This window comes from Xiphophorus couchianus, chromosome 10 (genome assembly GCF_001444195.1).
Source record: "Xiphophorus couchianus chromosome 10, X_couchianus-1.0, whole genome shotgun sequence".
NCBI lineage: Eukaryota > Metazoa > Chordata > Actinopteri > Cyprinodontiformes > Poeciliidae > Xiphophorus > Xiphophorus couchianus.
The window spans coordinates 6,800,183-6,818,860 of record NC_040237.1 but is presented as its reverse complement, the minus strand read 5'-3'; the positions used below and the strand labels follow the sequence as shown (position 1 = coordinate 6,818,860).

The window sequence follows — 18,678 nt, the reverse complement described above, 5'->3', positions numbered from 1 at the left end:
AAAAATACATATTATAATGAAATTTAAAGGCAGTTAAGTAAAAATAAGATGATTAGTTGACGATAAGTGTTAGTCTTTCAGTCTGAATATTCTTGTATTAATACCTTTCAATGTAAACTTGACACTGACAATATAGATCAAAATAGAGCTTTAGGAAGAAATTACTGGCGGAGTATTTTGAAGAATTTCATTTAGTATTTTCAATTTTATCAGGAAGGAAACAAACAAGAACACTGGTTGATAAATCATGTTCTTTGTTTCTGCTTTGAACAAAAATATTCAGCTTTTCAGTTGCTGTTGATGAAGCACTTGTAGGCTTTAATACGAATGATTAAAAATAGTACTTTGTGGTCTTGAAAATGCTCTTTAAGGAGCATTTTGACTAGTGTGCTTAGATAAAACTTTGTTCTATAAACTCAAAGTAAAACTCCATAAGACAAATTACAAATCTACCACACATTTTGTATGTATTTTTATATGTTATATACAATAGTCCACCATAACATCCCAATACAAAACAGCAAAAATTTGTCCCTTGCTTCTAACTAATCAGAAAAAAAAATAACGCAGACATGAAGCTGTTGAAAATTTCTCCTTCATGATGCCTTTTCACAATCCCAAGCCTGCAATGTTAACCCCAGCAATGTAGTATTAACTTGTTGTACGTGAGGAAGAAGAATTTGTCTTTTACATCGGTTCCCCTTATTAAATTACGAGCGAGGCATGCAGTATAGCAACACTTCATGATACTATTTTACTTAAGTGCTATTTATAGAAAACTTGTTCAACAGTTATAACTATCTGTCACAGCTTTGTTTCACATAGATATTAAGATAAAAAATATTTTCACATCTACCAATATTCCAGAATATTACGTGATGCACTGTGAATAGCAAGTAAAAAAACCTATCTTTTTCTATATTAGACAAGATAATACATCATTCACTTGTTATTAAAAACATAGTGGCATCTAACTCTCCACTGTCAATGTCGATGTGTGTGTCTGTGACCTGTGGCTTTAATCAATTACCTCTTGTCTTCCATAAAGGAAGATAACTCCTCCCACTCCGTTTCCTCATAACTTCCCAAGCCATCCCCCGGCTAACTGTTAAGTAATGCACCCAAACGTATTTAAATTATCAGTCATCTAAGTTTTAACACAAAAAATGCATACCAATGTGAAATCTTCTTGCGATACCGAAAATTCCGACGGTTCCTGAAGGCATCCCAGCACTCAGCCAGATGATTGGTGACGACATCAGGCTTGCGTTTATTTTGGCTGTGCTCCTCATTTGTCTAGCTGTCGCCGCCATTAAACCAGACGGGGACAGTTGTAAACCATGGAAAGCTGTGAATTTATACCGTAAGTCGCGGACTTCGGAGAGTCTGTCTTTGTTCTGCGAGGTGTCGTTGGATTTGTAAAGGTGAACATGTGAGAGACAGACGGAGTATTTCGGACAGGGAAAGGTTTGATTGAGCAGGAGGAGGGGAGACCTGGATGAGGAGACGGAGGTGGAGAGGGGTAAAGCAGGACGGGAAGGATTTGTTGTGGTTTTCAACAGCTTTCAAGAGGCCAACACCGTCACGAAACGGTAATATATTGCATATTTATTTACCTTATTGGGTAACAATTTTGTGGTTGTGCCCTAGCAGATGACTTTCGGTGGTTTGTCGCTAGTTAGCTAACGTTCATTCGCTACGAAGTTAGCTTGCCAGCTAGCAAGCTTATGCTGAAGGCTGAGAATCCAAACAAAGAATCCAAACTATTACGCAAACTCAACACTGCCTCTGATAACATACAACTGCTGCGTTGCTTTACCTACGTTGAAATTACAAGCTGCCACATTTTGAGGAAGAAATTAGCAAAAATGCGAAGCATTTAAAGGGTTCGTACGTATGTATCAAGCTGAAAATGCCAGACTCCCACAATTTAACAGAGCTCTCAGTTGATTTTAGAGTTCTTACCTCTAAGCCAAAAAAAAAAAAATTACTTGTAAATATCGAAAAAAAAAAAAAATTCAATTTTCACCTATGAGATTTTCCTCTAAAATGTCACAGTATGTTTGCAAACATGACACTCGTCTTATTGCTGCTGTTGCAAAACAAAGATCCAACAAATTCTTGCAATTTTGTTTATTGTTATTTTGTATAGAGTAAAGACTCAGATTTCCCCTGCTCTGCTCTTTGTAGATTAACAGGGGTATAGCAAGCTGTTATTAGCTGGTTAGAGGGGCTATCTGGTTGTGTAGCCAGCCCGCAGTCGGCTGCCTAACATTGCGCTTGTAGCTTGCTTACACTAGCTGCAAAACTTATCTAGTTGGAATTTTTTCTTGGTTCATTTTTAAGAACTTTACAAAACTTCAAAAGTTTTCTATCATGTGAGGCCCATGATTTTTAACTCATTTTTAAAAACCTTTACCTCCGATCTTGTGTCATTATTTTGCCATTAGTTGATATGCAAATCACAGCTCTACTTTCTCATACAGCTCAACCATGAGCAAAACCCATGTACTGAATTTTACTCACACTGTAGCCCAAACACCTGACTGGTTCCGTCAAAAAGCTTCCATGTCAATTTGACAACTTGAAAATCTGATTTACAACAGTTCAGTAAGTTTGAGCATTTTAAAACTGAACCTTCATGCTGTTGCTTTTACCATTCTGCTTTTATAGACAAACCTACAGTATATATAAACACCAGATATTGGCTCAGTTTAACAAACTTAGCTTACTAATTTTAGCTGAAAACAGCATCTATTTTTAAAAAAAAAAAAAATTTTAAATAAAAGCTAATCGATGAAATAGCAAGTGCTCCTTTAGTTTCCCACATGGGACTATTGCCCAACAGCTACATTTGTCTTCCTCCAAGCCGGTAGTGTCCATCATCAGGAGGGGAAGGACCTGCACTCCGTTAAAGGAAAACTTTCTCTGGTATCCTATTAAAAGATCTTTAAACTATATGATGAAAGATTTTAGCAGTTTAGAGTCTGTAACTTTTTAAAGTCTTGGTAATCGTCCCATTCCTACTTGAGACTGATGTGGTGGATGATCAAAAAGATATCCACCTAGTAACTGTTAGTGTTTCATGTAAAGTCATTTTTGTGTGGCCTTTTTCTAATTTATTTATTTTTTATGTAACTTCAGAGTATATATATATATATATTTTTTGATAAATAAATAGAAACTCTGGAAGCACAATGTTTTTGCTCAGTCATATTTTTCAATTCTTATTTATATTTGAAAAATTCTGAAGAAAGGCTTTTTCTTCAGCAAAGTCTGACAAGCTCTTTCTTTTTGTCTCACTTGAAGCTGGATTTTACCCGCCAGGAAAAAGCAACCCACAATGACGGAACAAAGGGTGAAGTGGGCCTGTGACTACTGCACCTATGAGAACTGGCCGTCTGCTGTCAAGTGCACAATGTGCCGCGCGCCGAGGTTAACGGGGCCCATCATTACGGAGGAGCCGTACAGAAACATCCCCGAACCCGGTCCAGAATGGGATCCTGCTAGGACTGGGAGCGAGAGCAGCCTCCTGATCTGCCCGGACTCCAGCGCCAGACCCAGAGTCAGGACGTCCGGCGTGACTGAGCTCGCCAGCAAATGGTCCTGCCAGGTGTGCACGTACCTGAACTGGCCACGCGCCGTGCGCTGCACGCAGTGCCTGTGTCAGCGTCCGCGGACCAGCAGCCCGACGGAGTCGCCCCAGACTTCAGCTACCAACGCAGGCTGCCGGCCCGCCAGCGTCCACTCCCCTGTGGATACGTGTGAGGAATATAATGACAGGAACAGACTCAACACGCACCAGCAACACTGGACATGTACAGCTTGCACTTACCAGAACTTGCCCAGATCTACAAAGTGTGTCATGTGTGACCTCCCCAAACCCAACAACCAGGAAGCAGTAGGGCTCCCGGAGCCCGCACAATCCTATCCTCTGATCATCGAGCAGGACGCGGCGCGGTGGAGGGGCAGCTGCAGTGGCAGCCAGCTTCAGAGGAGATCCCCTCCTACGGCCAAGAGGGAAGACTTCCAGAGAATCGAGGTCGCAGCTGGAGCCATGAGCACAGAGGAGCATGAGGTAAACTTCAAGAAGCTGAAGCAGATCAGGAACCGGATGAGGAAAACTGACTGGCTCTTTCTTAGTGCGTGTGCTGGTAAGCTTTTACTTTTCTTATTACACTTTCAGTTTAGGTAAAGAAACGTTTTTTTTTTTTCCCCCCCTAATCAACTTAGGTCACAATTATACATACAACCCCTGTAACACCTAGTAGAAAGTCTTTTATGAAGCTTCGGGCATAGTCTTATGCATGTTTGACCACTTTTATCAGAATTAGTGTTTTATTTTATTGAAATTATTTGATTTTCTGGCACAGGATGAGCTTTAAAACTTAATCCACACTGTTAGTAAAGTGGAGGAAGGGGTTTTTAGGATGGAGGATACACATTTATTATAAATTTTTCTGAGTAGTAACGATGTTAAACAAAAAAAGTTGAAATTTGGTCCCATTTAACCTTGAGGCTGAGTATGTTCTCAATGTGCCACTGAGAGGATCTTTGAGAATCGCTGAGTGTTTCCCAGCTGGTGGGGCTGAATGGGGCGTCTGGGCAGAGCAGTGAGAGTGGAGCCTGTGACCGGAGTCCCTCTTGGCTGTGAGTCAACACACCCTGTAAACAGTGGCGCTTATGTCCCGAGCACAGACCTCCGGCAGATGAAAATAGCCTCGACAAAAACATGAGAAACTGTCAACAACAGAAAACCTGAAGGCAAAGTAACACGTGATCAGCAGTGCACTCTTGACCTTTGCACCGATTGCACCTCCCAACTTGCTGTTGAGGATTAGAAATCACTCCAGTTGTGCTAGGAGTACTACTTTTAGTCAGTTTAGCACATATACAGAGGCAGCTGACTCACTAGTTCTCCTTGCACTGTTTCTAAGCAGGAAGTGTCTGAATCAAGCGTTGCAGTTTGACCAAGACGCCAAGCACTTCCTTTGGTCTGAGAACTAAAGTCTCACTTCACTGTGTTGTTTCCTCATATTTCTGCTGCATTAGACATCTGTAGTCGAGCCAGAATCTCTGTCCAATTGGTTCAACTGTCACCTTAAAGATAGCCAGCTTCTGTTTTTGTTTTGTTGTTGTTGTTTTTAACTACCAGCTTCCACTGACAACAAGTTTTTGAAACCTTTAATTAGCGAAAAAATACATTAGCCATTTTTAGTATCAGCAATTGTATTCCAAGTATTCCATCTGCAAATATTTGAAACTCCCTCTAAAAATGCTTAAAATTCTTTAGTTTATTAGTTCAACACCAAATGTACCTTAATATTTATTAATAACCACCATGGAGGCAGTCTTGGCACTACAGGAGAAGCTAACATCAACAGTCTTCCATATCTCTCCTCTTTGGGGTTCAGCCAGTCAGTGCCAAGGAAAATAAACGGTGCTCCTGGATTGGCTGCTGTGGAGCATTGTGTTTTGGTTTTTCACCTTCCCAAGCTTCATTGCTTTAAAATATATTTACATGTACCCTGTCAAAAAATCAGTTCTGTGCAGGTTTTCCACAAACAATTTGGAGTTGAGTTCCACAGAGAAATGCGTATCAACTGTATATAATTATCTTTTACAAGTCATTTTGCTCTCACACATGCAGTCTGTTTCTTGTGCTACTTATGATAGGCAGACTGTGAACTCTGTTTTTATACTTTTTTTTGATATTATAATTCTTAAACAGAAATTGGAATCGGGTGAACTCGCCATTGACCGTTCAAGTCTTGATTTGAAATGTCCCGATCAGTGTTTCTTTTAGGTAGTGGATGTACAGGAATTTTTATGTTTGTTGGTTGTCTTTAGCTGTTCGGTGTTTTTGTTTCTTCTTCAATCACTAGTTGTCCACGTCACAAATACTGTGAGTGAAGTTGAAAACAATCAACAAATACGACCTGGAATGTAAATACAATTACCGTCTAGTATAGAGTTAACTCTGTACTTGATGCTCTTTAGCAAAAAAACACAAATAAAAATCTGAAGATAACATTTCAACTTTTACTCATGAAAACAAGTTAAACATGTTCATCAATTTATAGAGGAAAAAAGTAATCTAATATTTTACAAGTTCCTTTTCAGCTCTAGTACTGTTACAGAATGTGCCAGCTGGAGTCATTTAGTGCCTTGTTATAGATGCGTGTTTGCAGAATGTCACTCGGCATGTGTAAAATGAGACTAGACGGCTCTCAGGTTAGATTCATCTCACAGCAGCCACCCTGTTTCCTGGCAGAAAGAACTTCCTCACTACAGAAAAGCTGTTTGAGTTTTCTAGCGCCTTGGTGCCCTGTGTGCCATCTAGCTGTTGTACTTTTCACTCATCACAGATGTTGCCCACGGGGTCCAGAATTAGAGGGGGTAACACTAATCCGCACAGGCTGTCCTCTGCCTTACACAGCCATCTGACGGCTCTGCTTTTAGGCTGCAGGGTTTTGCCTGCTCTCCCTGACTGTGTGAAAGCTGTTCTCATGCTAGCTTAGCTGGAAGTTACAGCTAGAGGTCATCCAAACTATTAACTGACATCAAGAACTATGCACATTTGCAGTGCAGTCATTTTGACCTTCATTTGTCCCTTTTAAACTGCGAATGTTGTCATTAGCATTTCTTTCAGACTAAAGTTGCTTTTACATGCTGTCTTTTGTTAGCCATGATACTGAATGGAAGCTGATTCAAGACAAAAAGTTAATGAGTTTTCTCACCTCTGTGACGTTATTGGTAAACGTGTCCCACTCAGTTGACCCAAAGTCAGAATTGGTCAATTTTCCCTTGATTACCAATGATTAAAGATTGATTGGTCAAATAAAGCAAACACAAATTTTATTTTTTCATTTATTTTTAATGTCAGTTATATGCATTTAAACTAAACAACCCCAAGATTCTCAGGCTGTTAACACATTGGCCAACCATCGGTAACTTAATGTGTTTTTTTTTGTTTGTTTGTTTTTTTTAGTTTAATATAAATCAGATGAAGTTTTGTATGAAGTTGAGACAAGTGAGAATTTTATTATCCTGCTGATGGAGCTTTTATTTTCTTTGTTTTTTGACCTTGCTGTCTTCCTACCTCTGGTGTAGGAGTCGTAGAAGGAGATCTGGCCGCAGTGGAAGCCTACAAGTCATCCGGAGGCGACATCGCTCGGCAGCTCACTGCTGATGAGGTCCAGCTCCTCAACCGCTCCTCTGCGTTTGACGTGGGCTTCACTCTGGTCCATCTGGCCATTCGCTTCCAGAGGCAGGACATGCTAGCTATTTTGTTGACAGAGGTAAGCATTTTGACTGCAGACTTTTATTAGCGTAACCCGCATGGACTGAAGCTATTCTCTGTGAGGAAGCTGGTACACAGACGTCCCTTTGTTAAGCTTATGTTTTTTTTAAACATGTATATTAAATACATGTTAAAAAACATCTGGCTTTTTCTGACAAAGCCAGAAAAAGCAGTTGCTATTTATTTAGTTAAAATTTTAGTTATTTTTACTTTAAGATATCACTTCAAGGTTAAAGTTTTCTGCCTGATAAAATATGGTTTCTTTGATGTTGAACAGCAGTTTCAGTCTTGGAAGAGTTGTTTCGATTTTCTTGTTAAGGACTTAATTGGAACAAACATTGGTCATAAAGCCCTTATGTAAACATTTAAACATGAAACAAAATTCATATTTTGGGATTTTATGATGCATTACCGGACTGAAAAGATATTGAGTTTTAAACTTTGATAAATTGAGTGAACAGGTAAAGCCTTGCTGGTCAGTGGTCTGAGGAAACATCTTATAAATTTGATCTTTGTCACCACAAATGGCAAAATTGATGGGATGCCTTATTTTGCATTCTAAAGTGTCCTGCAACTTCTAGATGTCTCTGCTTCTTCACAGCTGAATTAAATAATTGGGTCATTAGCAGGACTTAACTGATGCCAAGGAGGTTTTATTTGTCCATTATATAAAGGTGTGTTGGACCAAAGACACATCTAAGAATTGCAAGGCACCGGTCCCTGGAGGAATGAGGTTGTCACAATGTACAAGACGTGTTGACAGTCTTATTGGCAGTAAAGGGTCCCCAATGAGCGCTCCATGAACCCCCAGGTTCGGAAATGATGCGTTATTACTTCCTATTCCCCATAGTTCACCGTGCGATCTGGATGTCTATATCTGCAGGGGAAGTGCTCTTTAAGGATTACATGGAGGATTAGCCTGGCTCCAGTCACTTCTTCCTAATGGGGATGTTAATACAGAGTTGGAGTGTCCTATAACCAGAGGAAGCAATGATGCTGGAAGACAGAGGGGTGAAACAAGGTCCTCAGTAAGAATTAGATTAACTAAGCCTGCAATTATTGGTTTTAGTTGGATGTTAATTATCTTGGTGTTTGCCAGTTGTTTCCCTGGTTAGCGTTGATTTTTACAATAGTTTTATTAGTGCACAGGAATTAAGTGTTAAATGTGAATATCACTCAATACAAGTGGTGTAACATTTACAAAGTGTGGATGTTGGGAGGGAAAAGCAATCAGAGTTAACTATTAACTATTTCCAGTATAAGACTAGCAACTTTAATTAATCTAAATACTGATATGCAATTCTAAACTAAGTTTAAAATATCAGCTCTGTGATAATTGTGCTTTTATTTTGAAATGGTAAAACCCTCATTTTATATAAAATGTTCCCTCTCATACAAAGTGGGACCTATCCTATTCTTCTAAATTCTGATTATTATATCTGCATCCCAATTATTTGCTGATATTAATATTTTCTGATCCAGAACTCCTTTACTTAAACATTAAGTGTTACTTTTGGTCTTTGTGAAGTACAAGTTAATATGAATAAAACATGCTGAAATGTGCATATGTCATCGCTCTATTTATGTGAACAGAGTACATCATGGCATAAAGATTATAATTTAATCTTCATATTCATTGTTAGTCACAGAGCTCCTCAGCATGAGCTACAGAGATGGAAGGAGACTAGACACGCTTCAAAACGTTACTGGTTTCCAGAAGCTGCTACTGTCTGCTCTGTGGGTTTTTTGTGGCGTGAACTGTTGGTTAAAATAAAGTGAAGAAAAGCAGCTACATCCTCTTGTCATCCATGAGCAGAAGTGGCATTGTTGTGTGTACATGATAAACCAAGAAGCTTCACCAAACAGCCTACATAAATAAGAGTTTGCTGCTTTTGTTAAATCATGTCAAGAACATAAGACGGTGACTATTACTAACTGTTCTCAACAACTTTAAATTAACAGTTAGGTTAGGGCAATTAGCTTCGCTAACTTAAGTAGCCGTCCCTGTGTATTTTCTACGCCATAAATGTTCTTTTTATAAGTCACAGTTCGTTACCAGTTTGCTAATATTTCCAGATCCTACATTTCCCATGGAAGATGATGGTTGAAAGTTTCAAGGATAAGAGCAGCTGGCCTTTCTGTTTGCTGAAGGTTTTCGTGGCTCTTCCCTAAAGCTCTAAAATTTCTCAGTTTCCACCTCTTTAAAGAGTTTTTACAAAACATGCATGTCTTGTCTCATCACATTAAATATATCCCAAAGGAGATGTTGTCCTTGGGCAGCTGTTTAAACTTTAAGTAATCTGACAAAATTGAGAAATGCATTTATTAATATGTAAAACATTTGTTTATCTATAATACAAGAACGTAATCTGTATACTTTGTCATTTAAGGATGAAATTATATTCTGTCTGTAGCCTTAAGCTTGTAATTACTTGGGACCATGTTAGCTTGGTGACCTCAGCCCATTATCTACTCCCAGCTATCACAGAAAGAATAGGAAAAAAAATACTTTGAATGCCGTTCTTAATCTGTATATAGTGTTTTCTTGTACAAAAATCAAAATGGCTAAAGTTGTAAATATACAACAATATCAATTGCACCTCTACATAAAATTACTTTCACTGGGTTAAAAGTTCTCGATCCGTCTTTATAACAAATGAATAATTTGACAAAGACGTTGTAATTTCCAGCCATTCAGTATTCTGTTTTGTTTAAGGTGAACCAGCAGGCAGCGAAGTGCATTCCCTCCATGGTGTGTCCTGAGCTGACGGAGCAGATCCGGAGGGAGATTGCAGCTTCCCTTCATCAGCGCAAAGGAGACTTTGCCTGTTACTTTCTCACTGACTTGGTCACCTTCACTCTGCCTGCAGGTACTCATCACATGCCGATACTGTCAGCTTCTCTACATGTGTAATGTTTTTGTATTCTTTATGGTAATGTATTGAACAATTGAATACATTATCTTTTAGTTCCAACTGCCAGAATAATGATTCATTTTCATCTTTGAGTTTACATCATGATAAAATGGCACCTGCAATAAAGCTTTGCCTTTTTGACTGAAATGGATTCATCTTGTTAATACAGTGGAACTTGTAAAAAGCATAGGGCTGTTTTAGAAATCTGTGGGTTTTTTTTTTTTTAACCCTTAGAAAAGATGACGATGATAGGAGAGAAACTGTTGGCTGCAGCAGCTTGTATTCTGTTTTACAGCTTTCTTTTTCTGCAGACAAATTTCTTGGTAAAAGATTTGCTCAGAGAGATCCTGGGACCCGAGGCATTTTATGACGGTCAAAGAAAATTGTACATTTCTAGCAACTTTTATCTCCAACCTCTGTTTGAACTAGAACGAATTATCTGCAGGTCTTATCAAAACGGAAAGGAAACTGACCAATGTCAGCCTAGCACTTCACTTGACCACAAAGGAGCAAAAGCTTAAGTTCATTTAAGAAGTTTTTGTAAGAACCTGGTCTTTAAATCTAAAGATGTAAACTTTAGCTGACATCTTATTATAGTAGCCTTAGTCACAAAGTTAACTCATGTGAAATTTGTGACTAAGGCTGTCAACACTATCATACTGAAACTCATGTTGGTATAAAATCTCTTTGTCATTATGACAAATGGATACTGCAGCGTCCTGAATGTTTTTCAACATATATCCTAACTTTTATGTCATCGGACTGGAACAACTAAAAGACATGACTAGTACAGGCAGGAGAAAAAAAAAATCCTGATCTGTGCTTTCCAGGTTGGAACAGTGTTGACAACAGAACAACCAACATTGTGACTCAGAACTTCATGAATACATGATTACAAAGCATGTAATGTTAGATGTGAGGCTGTGTGTCTATAATGTGCGTGTGTGATGCCAATTATGTTACTGCCGAATGATTTTTGCCTGAGGCCAGCTGCAGGCTTCAGTCTCTCTGAGAAAGCCGTACAGTTCAATACCGAACCAGATAATAGGCAGCTGGGTTCTCGCTCTCTGTCGCCTCAGCTCCACACACACAGAAACACACACTCCTGCGCTGGGCCGCAGTGTTTACACTGTACCATCGACTAAATGTCATGAGGGGAATGGAAGTGCAAAGAGCATCCCTCGTCTGCGATCCATTACTGTGGAGTTGATGTTGCTCTCCTCTCACAGCACAATCACTAAACAACGGTCATGAAAACAAACGTTTCTCCTGTGTTCTGGCAGACATCGAGGACTTGCCCCCTGCTGTTCAGGAGAAGCTGTATGATGATGTGCTAGACCGAGATGTGCAGAAAGGTATTTGGGATTTATTCTTTTTTTACATATCTGATGTTGGCGTGAAAGAGTAAGCAGTAAGCTGACTGTCTATTGGAGAAGTCGGAAGCAAATAAAACCGCTACTTGAAAACCTTCTGAATCATCCCTTGTTACATGAGAAAAATGTATTTTTCTTAAAACTATTTAGTTTTAAGAGTCAAAGAAATCCTGGTTTGATGAAATATCCATTGTCTTATAGTCTTCACGACAGATCAACTATTTGTCATTTTGTCCATAGAACTTGAAGAGGAGCCTCCGGTTATTAACTGGTCTCTAGAGCTGGGGACCCGCCTGGACAGCCGTCTCTACGCCTTGTGGAACCGCACGGCCGGAGACTGTCTGCTGGACTCTGTGCTGCAGGCCACCTGGGGCATCTACGACAAGGACTCAGTCCTCCGCAAAACCCTCCATGACAGCCTGCACGACTGCTCCCACTGGTAAGGAGGCAGAGTTCTCAGTACTAGGGAATCCTTTTACTATTTTAGAGTGAATCTACTTTGGCCTTTTTGACTTTCTCTAAAAAGTCTGAATGAACTGACTATATTAGATCTATTTAAGCTTTAAAACTACATTGATACTGCATGCATCATTTTTAGCCTGTGAAGCCAGTTTTCCCAATTTACATGTTCTGGTCTGAAATTTGAAAAAAAATGTTTAGTGCTTCCCCCTGAGGTTTGCTCAATGTTTATTTTCAGCTTTATCAGTGTGAAACTTCTGTAATTATTACTTCTTATTTTCTTATGCTTTTTCTTTGCTAAAATAAAACACAGGCCTGATGTCGAAATATTTCTGCAGCTTATTTGCATGCATCCTAGGCAGGCAAATTTTGAAGATTTAAAAATGTAGGGAGAGATTCAACATATAAAAAGTATAAACTATGTGCATAGCTTAGATTTTTTTTGTTGATCACTGAGGAAAGGTCCTACATTGAGATTTAATTTTTAAGTTGGACATTGGTTGAGTCAAATAAAGAGCAAATCTGATGTAACCTTTTATTTTCTTTCTTTGTATTTAAAAGGTTTTACAGTCGCTGGAAGGAGTGGGAGTCCTGGTACTCGCAGAGCTTTGGTTTACATTTCTCCCTCAGAGAAGAGCAGTGGCAGGAGGACTGGGCTTTCATCCTATCCTTAGCCAGCCAGGTAATTGTTTCTTTATAACTGATGTTTACAAAAAACAGAAAACTACAAGAAATGTGTATAATGTAATTGCAAAAGTATTTACATTTTGGAGCTTTTTTATATTTCGGTGCAGTTTAATTAAACATTAATTAAACGTTTAATTAAACTTTGACCTCAAACAACGTGTTGTTGTGCAAGTTGAGGCATAACCTCAAAAGACTTGCTGCAATCAATTAGAGCAAAATGAGCCTGGAAACAAATATATACTTTATTTTTTTTATTTAAAATTTTTTTTATCCTTTTCCTTCCACCTCATAGTTATGTGCCTATTTTGTCACATAAAATCCCGATAGAATGCATTGAGGCCTGTGGCCTGACAAACTGTGGAAGAGTTCAAGGAATATTGATGTTTTTGCCAGGTGCTGTAGAAACAGAAAATATTAGTTAGTCTAAGATATAGAAAGTCGTTTTGCATATGTATTAAACCCAACAGCGTATGACTAGACTGCATGACTACACTATGCATTATTTTTCGTACTAGTACTATTAAGAGATTTGCAAAGAACTGAGGTGGATTAATGGAGTTGCAAGGAGAATAGCTGCAGATTGACAGCTGATCTACTTTAGTGACACGCCTGCTGAGGCAGCACTGCTTCTCAGCACGTGATTTGGGGATTTAGCTGAGCCACTACTCTGACAGGATAAAGAAATATTGCAGAAGCTTTGATTAGATATCCTCCACTGAGCCTGAAAGTGCCAAACATATGATGTTGGATGATGGCACGTTTTTGTGTCTCACTTTGTTTCTTTTGAAGCTTTTTGATGCGGATTGTTGCATCTATTTGAGAGAAGTTACATAATCTGCTTTCTGCTTATTCAGTTAGTACAAAGATAAGATGAGCAGGTTAGGGATGGGAATGGAGATAGGAACAGAACTGCTGTGTTACTTTAAGGAATGCCTGTTTTTGCCAGGTTGCATTTATGTTTATCTTTTTTTTTTGCCTGTTGCCTCTTGGGCAACTCTCTGTACGTTTAATGTACCAAGATGAGATTGTCTCACTGTTCAGTGAGAATCACATTTGGATTTGGGAGTTAAGTTCCTACTACCTATGTTCCAAGAAACCAGTCAGAGCGGTTGGAAGCTTGGAAATCCAACCTTTTTTTTCCTGCCGATTTAATGCACCATAATGAAACACTGTTGGAACCCAAAGCAACACCACCCTTCAGTGGAAAAGTTGTTACTGAGTAAAAGTTTGCTGTTGTCTGTATCATTGAGGTGGCTAGGTTGAAGAGGAAGCACAGATGCTAATAAAAAGGAAACCATTTTCTGTGTGTTGAGACACGTTTGCGGTTTGTTCAGTTTTGCTAAAGAGAACAAAGCATCAAGCAGATGACAGGAAGGCCCGAATGGAGCAAAGGTGATCTTTTGGTTTCTTTTGACCTTTCACCTCCTGTCTGTTATGGGACACGCCGCATTAGGAAATATAGGCAGGATTTTGAAAATCTTTTGAGATAAACATTTTTGATTTTCTGTCGTGTACAGAGGACGCCTACTGTTTTTAGTAAAACTGGCCTGGCAAACTGTGCTAATTTGTTAAATAAGAGTTTAAAAATTATCTCTACACTTTTAAAATCCGGGTTCCTACAGTCTTGAAAAATACAGAATTTGTTTAACCTTTTTCATATGTCAAGAAAAGATTGAAAAAACAATGGTATCCTTTAATTTTCTTCCCATTGTCTCTGTAAATTTCTAAGAATAAGTTGCTCTAATCCATGTCATTTCTCCCCTGCCCCCATGAAAGATAAAAGATCACATTGTAGTGTCACACTTATGTACCTATATTTTGATTGATCCATTCATGATTCTATTTATCCTTCAAATTGTCTATCCATTCATTCGTACAGCCAGGTTTTTGCATATTTTATATTTAAATCGAGTTATTTTGCCTGGGCGCTCTCTAAACTTAAGTTGGAAAAGTATTGAAATTTGAATTGGTGAGAGAATGTGTAAGAAGCCGTACAACAAGTAATAAAAGCCCGCTTACAGTGCTCAGTAGTGGAATGTTTTTCACTGCTTCCAATAAATAGAATTGTATGCTGCTAATGGGAGAAAGACTAAAGCACAAATGTCATACACCTGACAGGAAATGTATAAATATTAGATGTGAAATGAAATGAAATGTTGTCTCCTCTGCTTTCTCTCAGCCCGGGGCCAGCCTGGAGCAGACCCACATTTTTGTTCTCGCACACATTCTTCGAAGACCCATCATAGTCTACGGAGTAAAATACTACAAAAGTTTCCGTGGGGAAACGTTGGGATACACTCGTTTTCAAGGTGAAGAGACTTCACATCCATCAAGAAATAGTCCAGATTTTAGTCAATGTGGTTTACTTACGTTTTTTTTTTTTTTTTTTTTTTGCTTATGTGTTATATTTTTTTATGTTGGTGAATTCTTCCGCGTCAGATAAAATAACGTTTTAAATGATTGTTTTGCGAGGAAATTGCAAGTTGATGTTTTCATGCAGTTATACCTCTGGTTTTCATATACAAACACATTGAGTTTACAGCAGGAAGTGCTCTGACAGAAGTCGCAGCATAGAGTGTGAGTTTGCTTCAGACGCTCTGCTCTGCTAACAATACTCTGTTTGTTTCCAGTCAGCTGAAAAGCTTCTGATGTCAGATCTGAGCTGGTGCTTTGTCCCTGCTGACTCTCACACACAGTTTAAAAATAAAGTGTACAGTAGGACAGCCTGTTTGTTGCAGGGGCCTGCGGGATCGCCAGGTTCGCCCTGTCCCAGCTTGTTAAATTCGTTTTTGCGTCCACAGGTGTGTACCTTCCTCTGTTATGGGAGCAGAGCTTCTGCTGGAAGAGCCCCATTGCCCTGGGTTACACGCGGGGACACTTCTCCGCCCTGGTGGCCATGGAGAACGACGGTTACGACAATCGTGGTGCAGGCGCCAACCTCAATACTGATGACGACGTCACGGTCACCTTTTTGCCGCTAGTGGACAGCGAGAGGAAGCTGTTGCACATTCACTTCCTGTCCGCTCAGGAGGTGAGCACTTACATTACTCCTGTAGCTGCAAATTTTCTCTCTCCCTTAAGCTTAACAATTGATATACTTAAAATCTCTCATATAGAGTTGTGGTCAGAATTTCTCATTCTTTTACATTTTTTTGGTTTGTGAAAAGGAGGAAATCATAAACAAATATATATCTTTTAATTAATACGGTCAGAATTATACTTGCATCCCAACTAATATTTGGATAAATGCAATTGTACATTTTTCATGGCCATAAACAAGCTTCTGACATGATTCTGATGAGAAATGTTTACCTTTTTTTTTTTTTTTTTTTTTTTTTTTTTTTTAAAGGTTTTGTTGGCTATAGTGGCCTTTATTTGAAAGTAGTTTGACAGAAAACAGGGTAATGAGAAAGGGGAAGGCATGCGGCAAATGTCGCCAGGCCAGGAATCGAACCTGCAACCACCATCACGAGGACTAAGGCCTCCATACGTGGGTCATGCTTTCCCCCTGCGCCACCACATCACCACCATGTTTACCATTTCTAAGATTAATAGAGCCAATTCATTATAGTTTTCCTGGCTCAGAAAGTAATTTTGTACAAAATTCACTACAGATTGTGTTATTGGGCGTCAGCCTGCTTTATCCATGTCAGTACTTTTTTTGATCTTGATTTTTGCGCTAAAATGGATAATTAAATTCCCATAATTATCGACATTTGTTTTAGGTGAAATGAGATCCATTTATACCAGTAATTTTGTTTAAATTGTTTATTTCAACAAGCAATGCTTTTAGAAAATCCACACGTCATTTTCATATGCAGGCTTCCAGCAGATATTGAAGTTTCATGTGATTCTTTTTTATAAATGATTCCCATTTTCACTTTTCATAAATCTAACAAAAGCTGTTTAAGCCTAGTGCACCTCACTGTGGTGACATTCGGGAATAAACAGATGTGACTGTTAGCTCAAAGCTAAGCTCCTCTAACAGAAGGAAGGAAACTTGGGTAGAATCTGTCAGCTGTATGAACCCTGTGGCTTGACTCTTACTCACACATCATCAGTGAACTTCTACCAGGAAGTGTTAACGATCAGATGAATGTCTTTCGCTCTTGCTTTGGAAATTTGCTGCTTCTTTAAAATGTATTCTAGAAACATGTATAACCAAAATAACGGTTCAGAAATCTTGTTCAACCAACACAACTTAGTTTTGAGAGAATATTTTCTGCTTGAATAAAATGAAAGAGTGAAAGAAGTGTAGGAGAAAAAGAAAACATGACTCCAGTTTCCAGTTTGTTTCAGCGCATAGTTTCACCTTGTAAAGACTTTTGAGGAAACTTTAATGTTTAAGTATTTCGATGTGGCTTGCTTTCAACCAGATGGGGAACGAGGAGCAGCAAGAGAAGCTGCTGAGGGAGTGGCTGGACTGCTGCGTGACGGACGGAGGCCTCCTCGTCGCAATGCAGAAGAGCTCCCGCCACCGTAACCACCCCCTGGTCACCCAGATGGTGGACAAGTGGCTGGACAGATACCGCCAGATCCACCCCTGCACCTCGCTCTCTGACGGTGAGGAGGACGACGATGAAGATGAGTGAGGACAGTTGGAACTTGTGCATCTTTGAAATGGACATTGTAGGCTCTGGGTGAGAGTACTGGGCTCTCCAACTTTTGTTTTTTTTTTCCCCCACCCCCCAAAATGCAAACCCCTTCCCTGTTATAATGCATGATTTTTGTGAGCTCTGTTGCAGAGAACGTATCTCTTTTCCCACTTAAGCACATAAATGCTTCTTAGTTCAAATTCCAAGGCTCACATTTTTCCCCTGTTTGTTACCTAGTTATCTCAAACAGCTAAAAAAAAAAAGAAAAGCCAGAATATGTCTGAAGATGTACCATATTCCCCAAGCTGCAATAGGTTAGGATTTTCATCTGCACACTTGCCATGAAGAAATTTGTTAGGATGGGCATTCCATTCGTTTCGTCAGTGGTTGAAGAACATATGTTTCACTGAGCGCTTATCTTGCTGCAAAGCCCTTATTGATGCTGGATTTATTTATTTCAAACGCCTGGCTTTTAGTTCTCCTCTTTCTGTTCCCCGCTTTCTTTTTCATTTTGACCTGAGTTTTATTTGATTCACCTTGTCTTGAAGTATTTTATTTTGCACAGTTAAAACCTACATTTTGGAAGGGGAAGGGGTGACATTCAAGTTTGCTGACATTTTGATGTGCGACTCGTAGCTCATGTTTGTGTTTTGAAGAGTGAGGGGTGATTACGCCGGCGGGGAAAAGAGAAAACCAAACACTCTGCCTCTTCTGTGGAGAGCATTAGTATTAAACTTAACTCACTTGCAACCACTTAACTTTTGTCTTGATTTTTAATTTCTTTCTGTTTTGATATGAGAATTAATCTGGTTGGAAATATTAAGAGATGTCAAATTAGATATAATCTTTAGGAATTACAAGAAAAAAATCCCAAAATTTCCTATTACAAATAAACTTTATGGAATGGTTTTGGAAGGCGCAGATGGCCAAATTTCCCTTTACCGCTTTTTAAAAAGGTCAATATCAATATTTTTACATTTTTGCCCATGGGAAACATTAAATATTTTTCTTTCTATCCAGTACTATCCTAGCAGGCCTACTGTTTCTTTAATAAACAAAAAATTAATAATTTTTTTTGTTAAAGAATAGTTTGTATTGATGATATAGTAAAAACCCTTAATTGAAAAGCAAAAACATTTTTTCATCTCATGTAGTCAGACCAGACTGGATGCTTATTTTTATACACGAGAGTTTGAAAAGTACTGAAAGTGCCTTGTAATTTTGGCTTTATTGTGACTATATTTAGAGTATGCAGAGAAACAAGACCATTCTTATTCTTAGAACAGTCCCACAATTTGGAGATTACTTTCTGAAATATTACAAAACATTAACCGGTAAGTTACGAA

General features: G+C 38.9%; 1 protein-coding gene across 1 annotated transcript; it reads left to right on the top strand.

Moving 5' to 3' along the window:
* Positions 1-1,238: 1,238 nt before the first annotated feature.
* zranb1a (zinc finger, RAN-binding domain containing 1a) lies at positions 1,239-18,090 on the top strand. The gene is made up of 10 exons (XM_028029070.1): positions 1,239-1,592; positions 3,310-4,154; positions 7,114-7,301; positions 10,020-10,173; positions 11,502-11,573; positions 11,832-12,030; positions 12,612-12,732; positions 14,917-15,046; positions 15,539-15,768; positions 17,114-18,090. The coding sequence occupies exons 2-10, from the start codon at positions 3,344-3,346 to the stop codon at positions 17,327-17,329; spliced, it is 2,121 nt and encodes a 706-aa protein (XP_027884871.1). The 5' UTR covers positions 1,239-1,592; positions 3,310-3,343; the 3' UTR covers positions 17,330-18,090.
* The last annotated feature ends 588 nt before the right edge of the window (positions 18,091-18,678 follow it).